Source organism: Cervus elaphus, chromosome 5 (assembly GCF_910594005.1).
Source record: "Cervus elaphus chromosome 5, mCerEla1.1, whole genome shotgun sequence".
NCBI lineage: Eukaryota > Metazoa > Chordata > Mammalia > Artiodactyla > Cervidae > Cervus > Cervus elaphus.
The window spans coordinates 65,485,012-65,496,704 of NC_057819.1; the positions used below are offsets into that span (position 1 = coordinate 65,485,012).

Here is an 11,693-nt window from a genome sequence, read left to right on the forward strand (position 1 = left end):
GTCTTCAGGTTCATCTCCGTTGTGATGGACCAGGGTTTCCTTCGTTTTAACGCTGTTTATTATTCATTGTCTTTTCATACCACAGTTTATCTGGCTGTTCATCTGTTGATGGACACCTGGATTTTTTCATCGTTTGGGTACTATACTAATGTTGCTGTGAACAGTGGTCCTCCTTTATTTTTTAAAAACTTACAGATATAGGACATGTCAATGAAGCACCTATATTTTTATCACCTAGAATGAATAACTCTTTATTTTGTCATATTTACCCTCATTTTTTTTTTTTTAAGAAGTCATAGTCTGTTCCGCTTGCCCCTCCTTGAGAGGCTCGCAGTCCACTGTGAGTTGTTTTACATTCACACATCCATCGACAAAGGAGAGAATGGTCTTTAACGTACATGAAGGAGACTGTGCTTCAGTAAGCGTGCCGCCCTTGTGCCTTCTCCCTCGGCATGGTTTGCTCTAGCTCTGTGTCTGTAAGATGCAGTTCACTTCTTTTCACTGTTACAGTCGGCGTGGTACAGGTTGAGTTCTGTTACCAGGACAGGCGGGGAGACAGGGGTTCACCCTTGGGGCACTCACTGTGTGTGTGCATGGTCATGAGTGGGGCTCGCTCAGAGCAGAGACGTGGCTTGCTGGACGCCCAGAAACCCACGGCTTCCCCAGAGCCCAGCCCCTTTTCCAGCCTCCTACTCTGCGCAGTGACCTCTGTGCTCTCTCCTGCCAACAGTGATACCCAAACAGAAGCTCTTTTCCGGGGGACCGGGACCCTGATCCCATAAAAACCGAGACAGCCACCCCCTTGTGATTTCTGTCTTTTTTCTCAGCCTTTTTCTCATTTTTGGCTCCTCCTGCAGGCATCTTTTTAGACACTGCTTGCCTAGTGACCACCCCCCCATAAAATTTCAGTGCCACCCGCATAGAGCAGGCATCTCTCTGACTGTCCCGTGCCTTACACATAGCGATCAGCTATTCTCCTGCCCCCTCCTGAGCGGGCACAATGCCACCCCGTGGGGAGCGCATGCAGGCTTGGGCGCAGGGCAGATTGCAGCATTTTGTTTGGTGGTGGGCTTGGTGTGCTTGGCCATTGAGGGCAGTTTGGCTGTTGATGCCAGTGGGAGTGCTTTTAAGTCGGTGCTTAACATCAGCAAGAACAGAAGAGCGGCTCTCACCTGTGGGACGCGGCCCACAGTAAGAAAGAGGAAAAGGTGATTGATGCCTTACTGTGACGCAGGGCGTTAGATGCAGCCTAGGTGTGTTTGGAAATTGCATAATAAATGTCAGGAAAGTGTCCCCAGTATAATAATCATGTAAAAGACCGAAAGCGAAAGTGTTTTTAAAGTGTGATCCCAGTTTTACATATATTTATACATAAAAGGTTTTTTAATTAAAAAATTACAGAATGAATACAGTTAAAAGTGAAAAATCACTCATAGAGGTTAATTATGTTAGCAATCTGCATCTTAAATGCAGAATAGATACAGTTAAATTATGCTTATAAAAAGTTCTGATCATCTTTTTGTTTTTATGCAGGAGACAGTGTTTCACAAAATGACTTTTCCTCTGAAGCTCCCATCTCCTTGAATCTTTCTCGTAACGTCTGCAATCCCACGTAAGTGTTTGGTTTTCCTCTGAAGCTCCCATCTCCTTGAATCCTTTTCATAGCATCTACAATCCCACGTGTTTGGTTTTCCAGCTTTGACTATATGTTTCAAGTACCACTTTTTTGTTTTTTTTCATTTTGGGTGTTTTTTCTTTGTTTTCAGTTCTGCAGGCTAAAAATAGGAAAACCTTTTAATGATATGAGAGAGTAAAATTGATTTTATTAATAATTTAAAGCATACATTCCTTCCAAGATAACATGTTCGTGCAGGAGCATCTCTGGTATCCCTGGTCCTATCAGTGATATGGATGTTAGGAAAATTCTCTGTCCTGAAAGTAGGAAAAACAGTAGTTATAGTAAGAATGGGAGCCAGGTACTCTGCTGGGACTACTTGAAATAAAACAGCGTTGATGGTTCTTAGAAATGTGCAAGGACCTAGTAGACAGTCACGTTTATGGCTTCACTGTGTGATGATTTCCACAGCGTCAGACAAACAAGCCCATTTACTGAGTGGGGGGCGGGTAGGGTATGTAGGTGGATTGAGTTTCAGAGTGAGCTGGCAGTTAGGTTTTAGGTGCCACAGGAGAACAGGGGATGTCACAAGAACGAAATGGGATGAGGAAAGCTCTACGCGAGCTCTTTCTGTTCAGGGTAGAGAATAAACACGGGGTGGGAGGTTGCTGCCAGCCACAGGGAGGCCGACTGGAAACTGCAGACCATCTGAGCTACTTTAGTTAAAGTTGTGCAATTGCTGTTTATTAAAGCAAGACTTTGCTGGGTCTTAGGAATCTAATATTCTTCAACCCTTCTTTGGGTGTATGCCTTCATGTCTATAGCATCTATCTGTTTTGGTGGGGGGAAGAATTATGTCAAACCACAATCAGACTTGTTTGCAGAGACTCAGTGGCTCCTCCTCTCCTTGCTCTCCCCCAGGGACGTGAGCAGCCTCCCCGCGCCTGCGGACGCTCCCTGCCCCAGCCTCCCCGCTGGGCCTGCCGCCACTGAAGATCAAGGTGAGGCCCGTGGCTCCTGCTCCTGCTCAGGGTCCATACCGCCCTGCTGGCCGGGGAGCTTGAGGGCGAACGGAGCTGGTCTGGGGGTTAGGGGGGGACGAGGCCTCCGCCTTGGGCTCCTGAGCATCTCTGCCCTCTGTCCTGGCATCCCCGGGGCCTCCTTCCTGGGGGGGCAAGGTGCAGGCGCCCTGTGGCCCCAGAGCAGGGGGTGGGGGCCCCTGGACGGGGTCTGCCGCTGCCTTTAGTTCCCCTTCTCATCTGAGATGGCAGAAAAGCAGGGAGCAGACCCAGGGTCCAGTGCCTCCATTGGCCACATCGAGCACACCCATGTCTTTGCCCTGCACGAGCCGAGGCCATGTGCTGAGCTCTGCGGCCCCTCTGAGCAGGGATGGGGGTAGGGGACAGGCGGGGACAGTGACTGGGGCATGGACCTGGGGCTGGTGGGAAGGAAGCTGCTCCGCCCAGGGCCTGTCCCGGAGGCCTCCCCTCTCTTCCTCCTACCTTCTTCCTTCCTTCCCTTCTCATGCCCCTGTCTCACGTTTCCTGTTTTCTCCTTGGGCCTCTGTCCTGCCTCGCCAGGCCCCAGCTGTGCCTGGGCACCCTCAGGGGCACCGTCTACCTCTTGCTTTTGCTTGCGTTCCTGGTGCAAGAGGCGGCTCTGTACGGCTTTATGGTTACGTTTTGGAGTTGCTGTCCGATTATCACCAGAAATAAGTTATTTGTGAGTCCAGTAAAAATAAGTGTTTTCAATGAGAAAAATACTGTTAAATTCAGTAATTCACTGAATTACTTTGGAAAGGTTTAGGAGGTACCCCTTTTTTCTTTGAGGTGATAGAGGGGAGAGAGGACTTAGCTCATGATGAGGAAAAAGAAAACCTGCGTCAAAGCAGGTACGCCTCCACGTTCTTGTGTATTTCTGTTGTCAGCTGGAGAATCTTTTGTCATCTGCTTGTTTTGTGTGTGTGTTTCAAGTGCGTTTTTTCCTCGTCTTTGTTAATAATCTGCAATTTACTTTTGTTGTTGTTCAGTTGCACAGTTGTGTCTGACTCTTTGTGACCCCACGGACTGCAGCACGCCAGGCTTCCCTGTCCATCACCATCTCTTGGAACTTGCTCAGACTCATGTCCATTGAGTCGGTGATGCCATTCAACCACCTCTTCTTCTGTTGTCCCGTTCCTCTCCTGCCTTCAAAAAATCTTTACCAGCATCAGGTCTTTTCCAGTGAATCAGTTCTTTGCATCAAGTGGCCAAAGTATTGGAGCTTCAGCTTCAGCATCAGTCCTTCCAGTGAATATTTAGGGTTGATTTCCTTTAGGATGGACTGGCTTGATCTCCTTTCCCTCAAGAGTCTCTTTCTCCTCTCAAGAGTCTTCTCCAGCACCAGTTTGAAAGCATCAGTTCTTCAACTCAGCCTTCTTTGTGGTCCAACTCTCACATCCATACATGACCACTGGAAAAACCATAGCTTTGACTAGATGGACTTTTGTTGGCAAAGTAATGTCTCTGCTTTTTAGTATGCTGTCTAGGTTGGTCATAACTTCCCTTCCAAGGAGCAAGCGTCTTTTAATTTCATGGCTGCAGTCACCATCTGCAGTGATTTTGGAGCCCCCCAAAATAAAGTTTGTCACTGTTTCCACTGTTTCCCCATCTAGTTGCCATGAAGTGATGGGACCAGATGCCATGATCATAGTTTTTTGAATGTTGAATTAATTTTGCCTACTTTACTTGTTGGTGACCTGTTAAAATCCTTGTTTCGGCCCTAAAGTCCCTGCAGAAACTGCCCTTATCCACAGTCCTTGTCCGCAGGCCTGTCCCCAGCCCCTTTGCCAGCCCCACCCCTCACCCCCCATGCCCAGCCCCTGCCCTCTGCCCCGCTGGGCCTTCTCCCCTGTGCTGCACGTGCCTCCAAACCACACGCGTGCTTTTGCCCAAGTTTTCCGGCTCCTTTGCCTGTGGCTGAGAGAGTGGAGAATAGCACACACGACTGACCAGCCTGCAGTGGACCCCACCTCCCCACACCCACACTCGGCGCGTCTGCTGAGGCCTCCTGCTCGCCCAGGGCAGAGGGGCTGGTGAGGGCCTTCAGGCGCTCTGCCCGCCCGTCCTCCACCCTCTGCTGCGGCCCATCCATCTCAGTGCCGCTGCCGGGCTCTGTCCAAGCGGGCCGCCCTCACTGCACAGCAGAAGCGCTGGGAGGCTTCCCCCCGCCCCCCCCCCCCCCCCGGCCTGAGTGCAGCAGCCTCTCTCCCGTGGCCCCCCTGGCCTGGCAGGCTCCGGGGAGCCGCTCAGAGCGGCATCTGCCTGCTGATGAGCCTCCCATCTGCCTTGAGGCCATGGGCTGGCTGTGTGGTGATGCCTGTGTGTCTGTACCCTGCTCTGTCCTCGGTCTCCATGCCCACCCTGCCCCTTCTGCTCGGGCTGTGACCTGGGGTCCTGGTGCAGTTCCCTTCCACCCCCCCGCTCTCCTGTTCGTCTGGGTCACGCTCCCCTGGTGGGCTGTCCCCCTCCAGCCCCGCCGGCCCCCACTTCTGCGCCATTGGCCATCTGTCCTTGGGGCCGTGGGCGTCCCTCCTCAGCCGGCTCCTCACAGCTGCCCACGCGCTTTCGTGGTGCTCAGGCGGAAGTCTGGGGCTTGTCCTTACCTCTCTCAGCCTCTGCCTTTCCCATAGACGCAGAGTCTGAGCGCGTCTCCTCAGCCACCGTTATTTCTCATGTGGGCATCACCACAGTCTCCTGACAAGTCTTTGCTTCTGCCCTCACCTCCCCTCCCTGTCTCGTCTTTTGTTTTCTTTTGAGGTGCAATTGATACATGCATTTTATTAGTTTCTGGCATATGAGTAATATAACGATTCAATGTATGTGTGTGCATGCGTGCTAAGTCACTTCAGCCGTGTCCATGGGGTTCTCCAGGCAAGCATAGTGGAGGGGGTGGCCGTGCCCGCCTCCAGGTTTCAGTATACGTACATTTTGCCAAACAGTCACCACAGTGAGTCTGGTTAACATGAGTTGCCACCTCACCGTCTGTTTTTAGTACTGCAGCCAGAGGGTGGTGTTGGGCCTGCATCAGATCGCGTCACTGTGGAGACCGGTGAGGGGTCTGCAGTGCTCACCTGAGCTCAGGTCTGCCTGCCGTGATTCTGTGGACGCTCCCAGAGGGCAGGAGGCTTGGGTCAGAGGCACAGGACGCTCAGCACAGCGAGCAGCCTGAGAGCCTCCTAAGCACACTTCTGCAGGTGTCCAGGCTTTGGGGAGTGATGTGGGGGGCGCCCAGGGCCCACCGGCAGCTGCAGTGGTTTGTGGTTGCGCTACAGGAAGGGAGCCCCAAGCTTAGGAAACCTACGTGTTTCGGTTTTTAAGAATAGATAGGAGATGACGTCTTTATCACGTTGGACGAAGCAGACTTGCCCCTTGCTCTAGACTGAGACCCTCCCCACATCTCCCAAGCCTGTTCAGTGGCTGTCCTTGGAAAGACAGGTCAGAATGTGGGCGTCCAGAGCACCCTCTCAAGGGTGTAGAGAAGCCTGAGACCCCAAGACAGTCTCACAGCAGCATGCACACCCCTCGTTTCTGCGTAGTCCTGGCCGCTGGTCCGTTTGCTCATGAGTACATGACTCTAGAAACAATTCTTGGTGAATTTGACTGACAGAACGGGAACCAGATCTCCTCATCTGGTTCCAGCGGCTCTCACCAGGACTCGGGGCAGGATGCGTTGCCCTTCAGGACTGAGCACAGGGTCTGGGCCCAGCCCCTGAGCCGGCCCTAAAGCACCAGGGCGGCCCTCGGAGGCAGGCCTCATCCTTGAGGGGCCCCCTTGCTGGGACAGCCACCTGCTCTCCACTGGTGTCTTTTTTAAGTGCTGGGGGGTCGCTGTGACCATCTTGAGCTGCACGTCTCCGGTCTGCAGGCGGGTGATTACCACCAGCTCCCCGAGGGCACACGGGCTGCCTGGAAAGTGAGTGTGTGTGCACCGGTTGGGCCCCCGCGGTGGACCTGCCTCCGCCAGGAGCACAGGCAGGCGGTGGCCCCGTGTGGCCAGCTGGCTGGTGAATCTTTTGGCCCCTGGTGCGTTTCCAACAGCTGAGTCTAGTCTTGTCTTGTGGAGGTGCGGCCTGTGTGCAGATGGCCAGCTCGTCTCTAATCTGTGCCACCAACCAGTGGCATGTGTCTGTCCGTCCATCTCTCCATGCACCCCACAGACGGCCGAGCAGCAGCTGTGGTGGTGAAGGTGGCGGCCCGCGGAGGTCCTGGCAGGTGCTGGCTGGGAGGGGCAGAGGCCTCGGTCCCCGGGTAGGTTTAAGAGATGGTTCAGAACCGCATGCCAGGTGTCAGCTGACCTCGCAGGCAAGCCTTCCACAGCACGGGGGAGCCGAGCTGGGACAGGTCCCTCTCTGGGCAGAGGTGGGCTACCCCTCCTCTGCCGCAGTAGCGTGTGTCTCGTCAGGGCGCCGTTGCCCCAGCTTCTTCCTCCTGCCTGTTTGTCTCTGCTCCCCGGAACATCAGCCTGTTCACGCCCAGATCCTGGGACCCTGACGGGGCTTTGCAGGAAGCAGGCCCTCCATGCTGAAGGAGTCACTCCCATGACCTCGTTATCCACGGCGCCGGCGTGGCAGGCCCGTGGGTGATGTGGGGGCGCTTTCTGGGGGGTGAGGAGGTGCGCTGCCCCTGCAGGAAGGGGGGCTGAGAGGCCCGCTGTCTCCCACAGGTCTCTGTGCCCCAGGGGACCTGTGGCCCGTGCAGCCCGTGTGTGTGACCGGCGGCTTCGGCTGCGCCCTGGAGAGCGGCGGGCCGGCCGTGCTGCCCACGCCCGCCCCTGTGCCCAGCAGGTACGTGCTCCCGCGCCGGGGGATCAGCGCGCGCAGGCCTGGGAGCCGGTCCTCACGGCAGCCCGGCTGCGCCCTAGAGAGCGGAGGGCCGTGCTGTCCCCGCCCGCCCCCGTACCCAGCAGGTACGTGCTCCCGCCCGGGACGGCGGCGGCTGGGGACTGGTGCATGGGGCTGGGAGCTGGTCTTCACGGCAGCCGGGCCCCGGCTTCCTCCGCAGCCCCTCGCCGGGGTGTTGCCATCTGCCTTTCAGAGCCTCCAGAAATGGAGGGAAGCCTGGAAGGAAGAGAGCAATCCAGCCAGTGACCACATCTGCGCTTTCCTTTTTAAATGGAAAAGATGAGCTGTTCATGTATTAGAGGCACAACTGAAAAAACAAAAATAGTCCCTCATAATTCCTCCTCGCTAACAGAACAGGAATTTCCGTTTTACACAGCATTAATCTTGAACACACTTAAAAACTTTTAAAGATCGAATAGCTTGCATATTGAAAAATAGTTATACAATGGCCGCATCTTAGACTTGCCATTGGATTTATCATTTGATGATGAAAACTTGAGAAAATGTTAATATCTGTGTTTATCAAAAAACATTTATCAAATGTTTTTATCCATTTGAGGTTTTTTAGGGGTTCCAGCGTATTACAAAGTTGTTGCTTTCTTATTTCTATAATGAAAATCCAGTGTGCGATTGGGATCAAAGCAGCCACCAAGGATCGCATTCTGTATGGTTGCGGTTCACGCAAGATGAGTGCGGGCCTCATCCCGCCTCCCCCGCTGACAGAGCCACAGCCGTGGGTCCTGCCTCTGGTTTCACTTCACAAACCTGGCTGAGTTGTTTTTTTAGAATATAATAGCTATTAGTTAGAAGGGAGAGCAGTTTTCTTTCAAATATTAGTCCTGCTTACATGGTGCACACCTCACCAGGGGTGGGAACTTCTTGCAGTCTGCGTGAAAGTACTTCTCTGGCAAACTGAAAGCCCGGTTTTGATCCATTCCTCTATCCGTGCGTAATTTATTTGTTTTGTTTCATTTAAAAAGAGCTCCCTTTCACCCAGATACTCACTGTACTCAAGAGATCAAACTCCACCTCTGATTTTCTTTGGAATTATAATCAACGTAAAACATTGTGTTAGTTGCAGGGGTACAGCATGGTGATTTGATATTTTTATACATTACAGAATGATCACCACATACAGACTTAGGTCAGTGTCTCTGACCAGTGTTTCAGTGTTACTGACTGTATTCCCTATGCTGTGCGTTAATTATGTCCCCTTTAAAGGAAGTGGGGACGGGCCTAGAGTCTGTCATGCAGAGTGAAGTAGGTCAGAGAAGAACAGATGTATATTCACGCATACATGTAGAATCTAGAACAGTGGTACAGATGAATCTATTTGCAGGGCAGGAATAGAGACACATGTGAGAACAGACTTGTGGACCCAGCGAGGGAAGGAGAGCGTGGACGAACCGAGAGAGTAGCGCTGACATGTACACCCTGCCACCTGTGAAATCGGCAGGCAGAGAGAACCCGTTGTGCAGCCTTGGAGGCTCAGCTCGGTGCCCCGTGGTGACCGAGAGGGGTGGGCTGGGGCATGGGGGAGGCCCCTGAGGGAGGGGGCGTGTGTGTACGCGTGGAAGGTTCCCGTCATCGCACAGCGGAAGCTAACATGATGTTGTAAAGCAACTGTATTCCAGTAAGAGAAGGAAGGAAGGAAGGAGGGGTGTCTGGTCCGAGCCGTCCATCCTGCCGCACCGTGTTGGTGCTGGTGAGCCTTGAGGTAGTCTTTGCTTCTGTGACGATAAAGTGCTTCTTTTATTTTCCAAAACTGAAGAACTGGCAGTGATGAGGATGCTGGGCAGTAAGATCCTTTTCCTCTTTCTTTCCTTGCTCTGTCGACATCTGTTTCTGAAACTAGACCCCTTGTTTTCTGTAGCAGTTTCATTGATTGGAACGCCACGTGTGAAGGCCAGTTTCCCAGTGTGTACTGCCCCCTGGAATTGAACGACTACAATGCCTTTCCAGAAGGTAAAGCTGTTTGGACAGTCCCAGTGACATCCCTCTATTCTCAGAAAGTCAAAGCCGAAAGGGTGTGTACTTAGGCACTGGCTACAGAGAAAGTGCCTTTCAGAGTCATCTTCAGATGTGTGCTGAGCCTTCATGTGGGTGCCGCACACTTGCCGTGTGTAATTTTATATGGCCTCAAAAAGCCTGCTAGACCCAGCGGTCTGGGGACATGTACAAATAACCCTACTCTCTTTAGTCCTTCAGATTAGGTAGAACAGGATCTTTTGGACCTGCATGAACCTGAATTGTGCATTATCTATCGGGAGGCTGGGTCTTTACTTAGTTATTCTGTTTAGGCAAACCAGTCCCAGGAGAGGTAGAATGATGTACGTGCTTGTTCTCAGCATGTTCTGACTCTTATGTCCCCGGATAGTGCTGCAGAAGGAACCTCAGCATGTTCTGACTCTAATGTCCCCGGATAGTGCTGCAGAAGGAAGGGAAAGAGCATGGAGGGGAAGCGATGGATTGCAAATGCTTGTGCTAAGTGTGTTGATGTACAGATGCTTCTACTTCTCTGGGCTTTGATCCATGCAGTGCTCTATGGTAACCACAAGGGGGTGCTGTGGTAGCTTTCTTGCTGTGGTGAGGCTGTGTTTACGCCTTCTTACTGCCAGCTGAGAAATGCTTGGTTTCCTCCTGCTTTTATCAATGCATGTGGTGTATGTGCAGATGGCCGACACTGGCATGACAGGCAGTCAGAGAAAAAAGGACTAGTAAGAACCATGGCACTCTAAGTCTACAGTAGTATTTACTACTATTAAGTATTACAGCGTACTCTGTGTATGACAGTCCCCCCACCGCCCCCGCCCCCCATCATCACATACAGAAAATCAAGCCCAGAGGAAGAACTTCCTCACTGAGGGCTTACCAGGTGCTGTGTCTCACGGAGTAATTATTTCATGTCTGTCTTTAGTTTGTCAACACAGTAAGTCCTTGAAAGCTTATGGCCTGAGGGTGAGAATTCCAGTCTCTCCTGAAAGATGTTCACCTCTGCTGATGTCTCTGCTCTTTGCAGAAAGCGTGAACTACCCCAGCGGCTTCGCCTGTCCTGCCGAGGTTCAGACGGACTTCGCTGACCACAGCTCCCCGTCTGCCTGGGGCAGCCCTGCCAGCGTGCCGACCGCCTGGGGACACACCAGTCTCATCAGCTCTCCGGTCAGTGCCACCCAGCCCTGGCATCATGTGGGTTCTTCCCAGTGCCCCCGTCATCCCGGGCCTTCGGGCCGGGTTCAGAGGCGCCAGAGCCTGGCTTGCTCCCCTGGGTCACTAGCCACTCTCTGCAGGGGCCTCCCAGGTAGTCAGATGGACGGGGGCCTGCAGACGTTGGCAGCCCCGGTGCCCTAAAACGCACCAAGGAGAGAGGGTTGTCAGTGACGCTGAACCTGGGCCAGGAAGCCCTCCGGGAGGCAGCTGGGGGCCTGTGGCCCCGCTGACCTTCCGCCTGTGGGAGGAGAGGAGATGAACCTTCCAGGAAGGTCAGGCAGGGTCACCCGCGGGTCTGGAGGGCTTCCCCCGGTCACACCCTCTCCACCGTGTTTTTACAGATAGAGGGCATTAGACCTGAAATGAGCTTATCTAGTTGGATGGGAATTTCTTGACCTTCTCTTTGAGAAAAATGGAGTTAGGGAAACCAGGGTGGTTGAGAATAGTGTGGTAACATCCAGGCAGCCTGGGTTGATTCCACTGTGGTAGCCACGAGGATGCAGTCAACCTTGACATTGCTTTCTAAGGCGTCTTTATTTCTTTAAATATTTCCTTCTCCCCCTCTCCCTGTGTATGCCTCAGCCCTACCTCACAAGCACCCGAAGCTTGTCTCCAATGTCTGGACTTTTTGGTTCCATCTGGGCCCCACAAAGCGATGTGTATGAGAATTGCTGCACCATCAACCCCACCACGGAACACTCGGCTCACCTGGAGAACCAGGCGGTCATGTGCAAGGAGTACTACCCCGGGTTTAACCCATTCCGTGCCTACATGGACCTGGACATATGGACTAGCACAGCGAACAGGAATGCAAACTTCCCACTGTCGAGAGACTCGAGCTACTGTGGGAACATGTGAAAAGGTTTCGAGTCTAAACAATGTGAATAAAGAGGCTTGTGTTTGGATTACTAGCGTAAACTGGTTGTTGAAATAGATTGACGTTGGTGGATATTTTGGCACTTTTATATGAAAATAAATTTTTTTACGAAA

At 52.6% G+C, this 11,693-nt stretch overlaps 1 protein-coding gene across 3 annotated transcripts in view; it reads left to right on the plus strand.

Moving 5' to 3' along the window:
- The window catches only part of TMEM131L (transmembrane 131 like), a 170,946-nt gene extending 159,253 nt beyond the window's left edge, over nt 1-11,693 (plus strand). For 2 of the 3 annotated variants that reach the window (XM_043902648.1, XM_043902650.1), the window contains 6 exons: nt 1,534-1,612; nt 2,537-2,616; nt 7,319-7,439; nt 9,370-9,461; nt 10,516-10,655; nt 11,286-11,693. In XM_043902648.1, coding sequence (XP_043758583.1) covers nt 1,534-1,612; nt 2,537-2,616; nt 7,319-7,439; nt 9,370-9,461; nt 10,516-10,655; nt 11,286-11,561 — 788 coding nt within the window. In that variant the 3' untranslated portion in view covers nt 11,562-11,693. The remainder of the gene's footprint in view (nt 1-1,533; nt 1,613-2,536; nt 2,617-7,318; nt 7,440-9,369; nt 9,462-10,515; nt 10,656-11,285) is intronic. The other variant, XM_043902649.1, reaches the window with a different exon arrangement.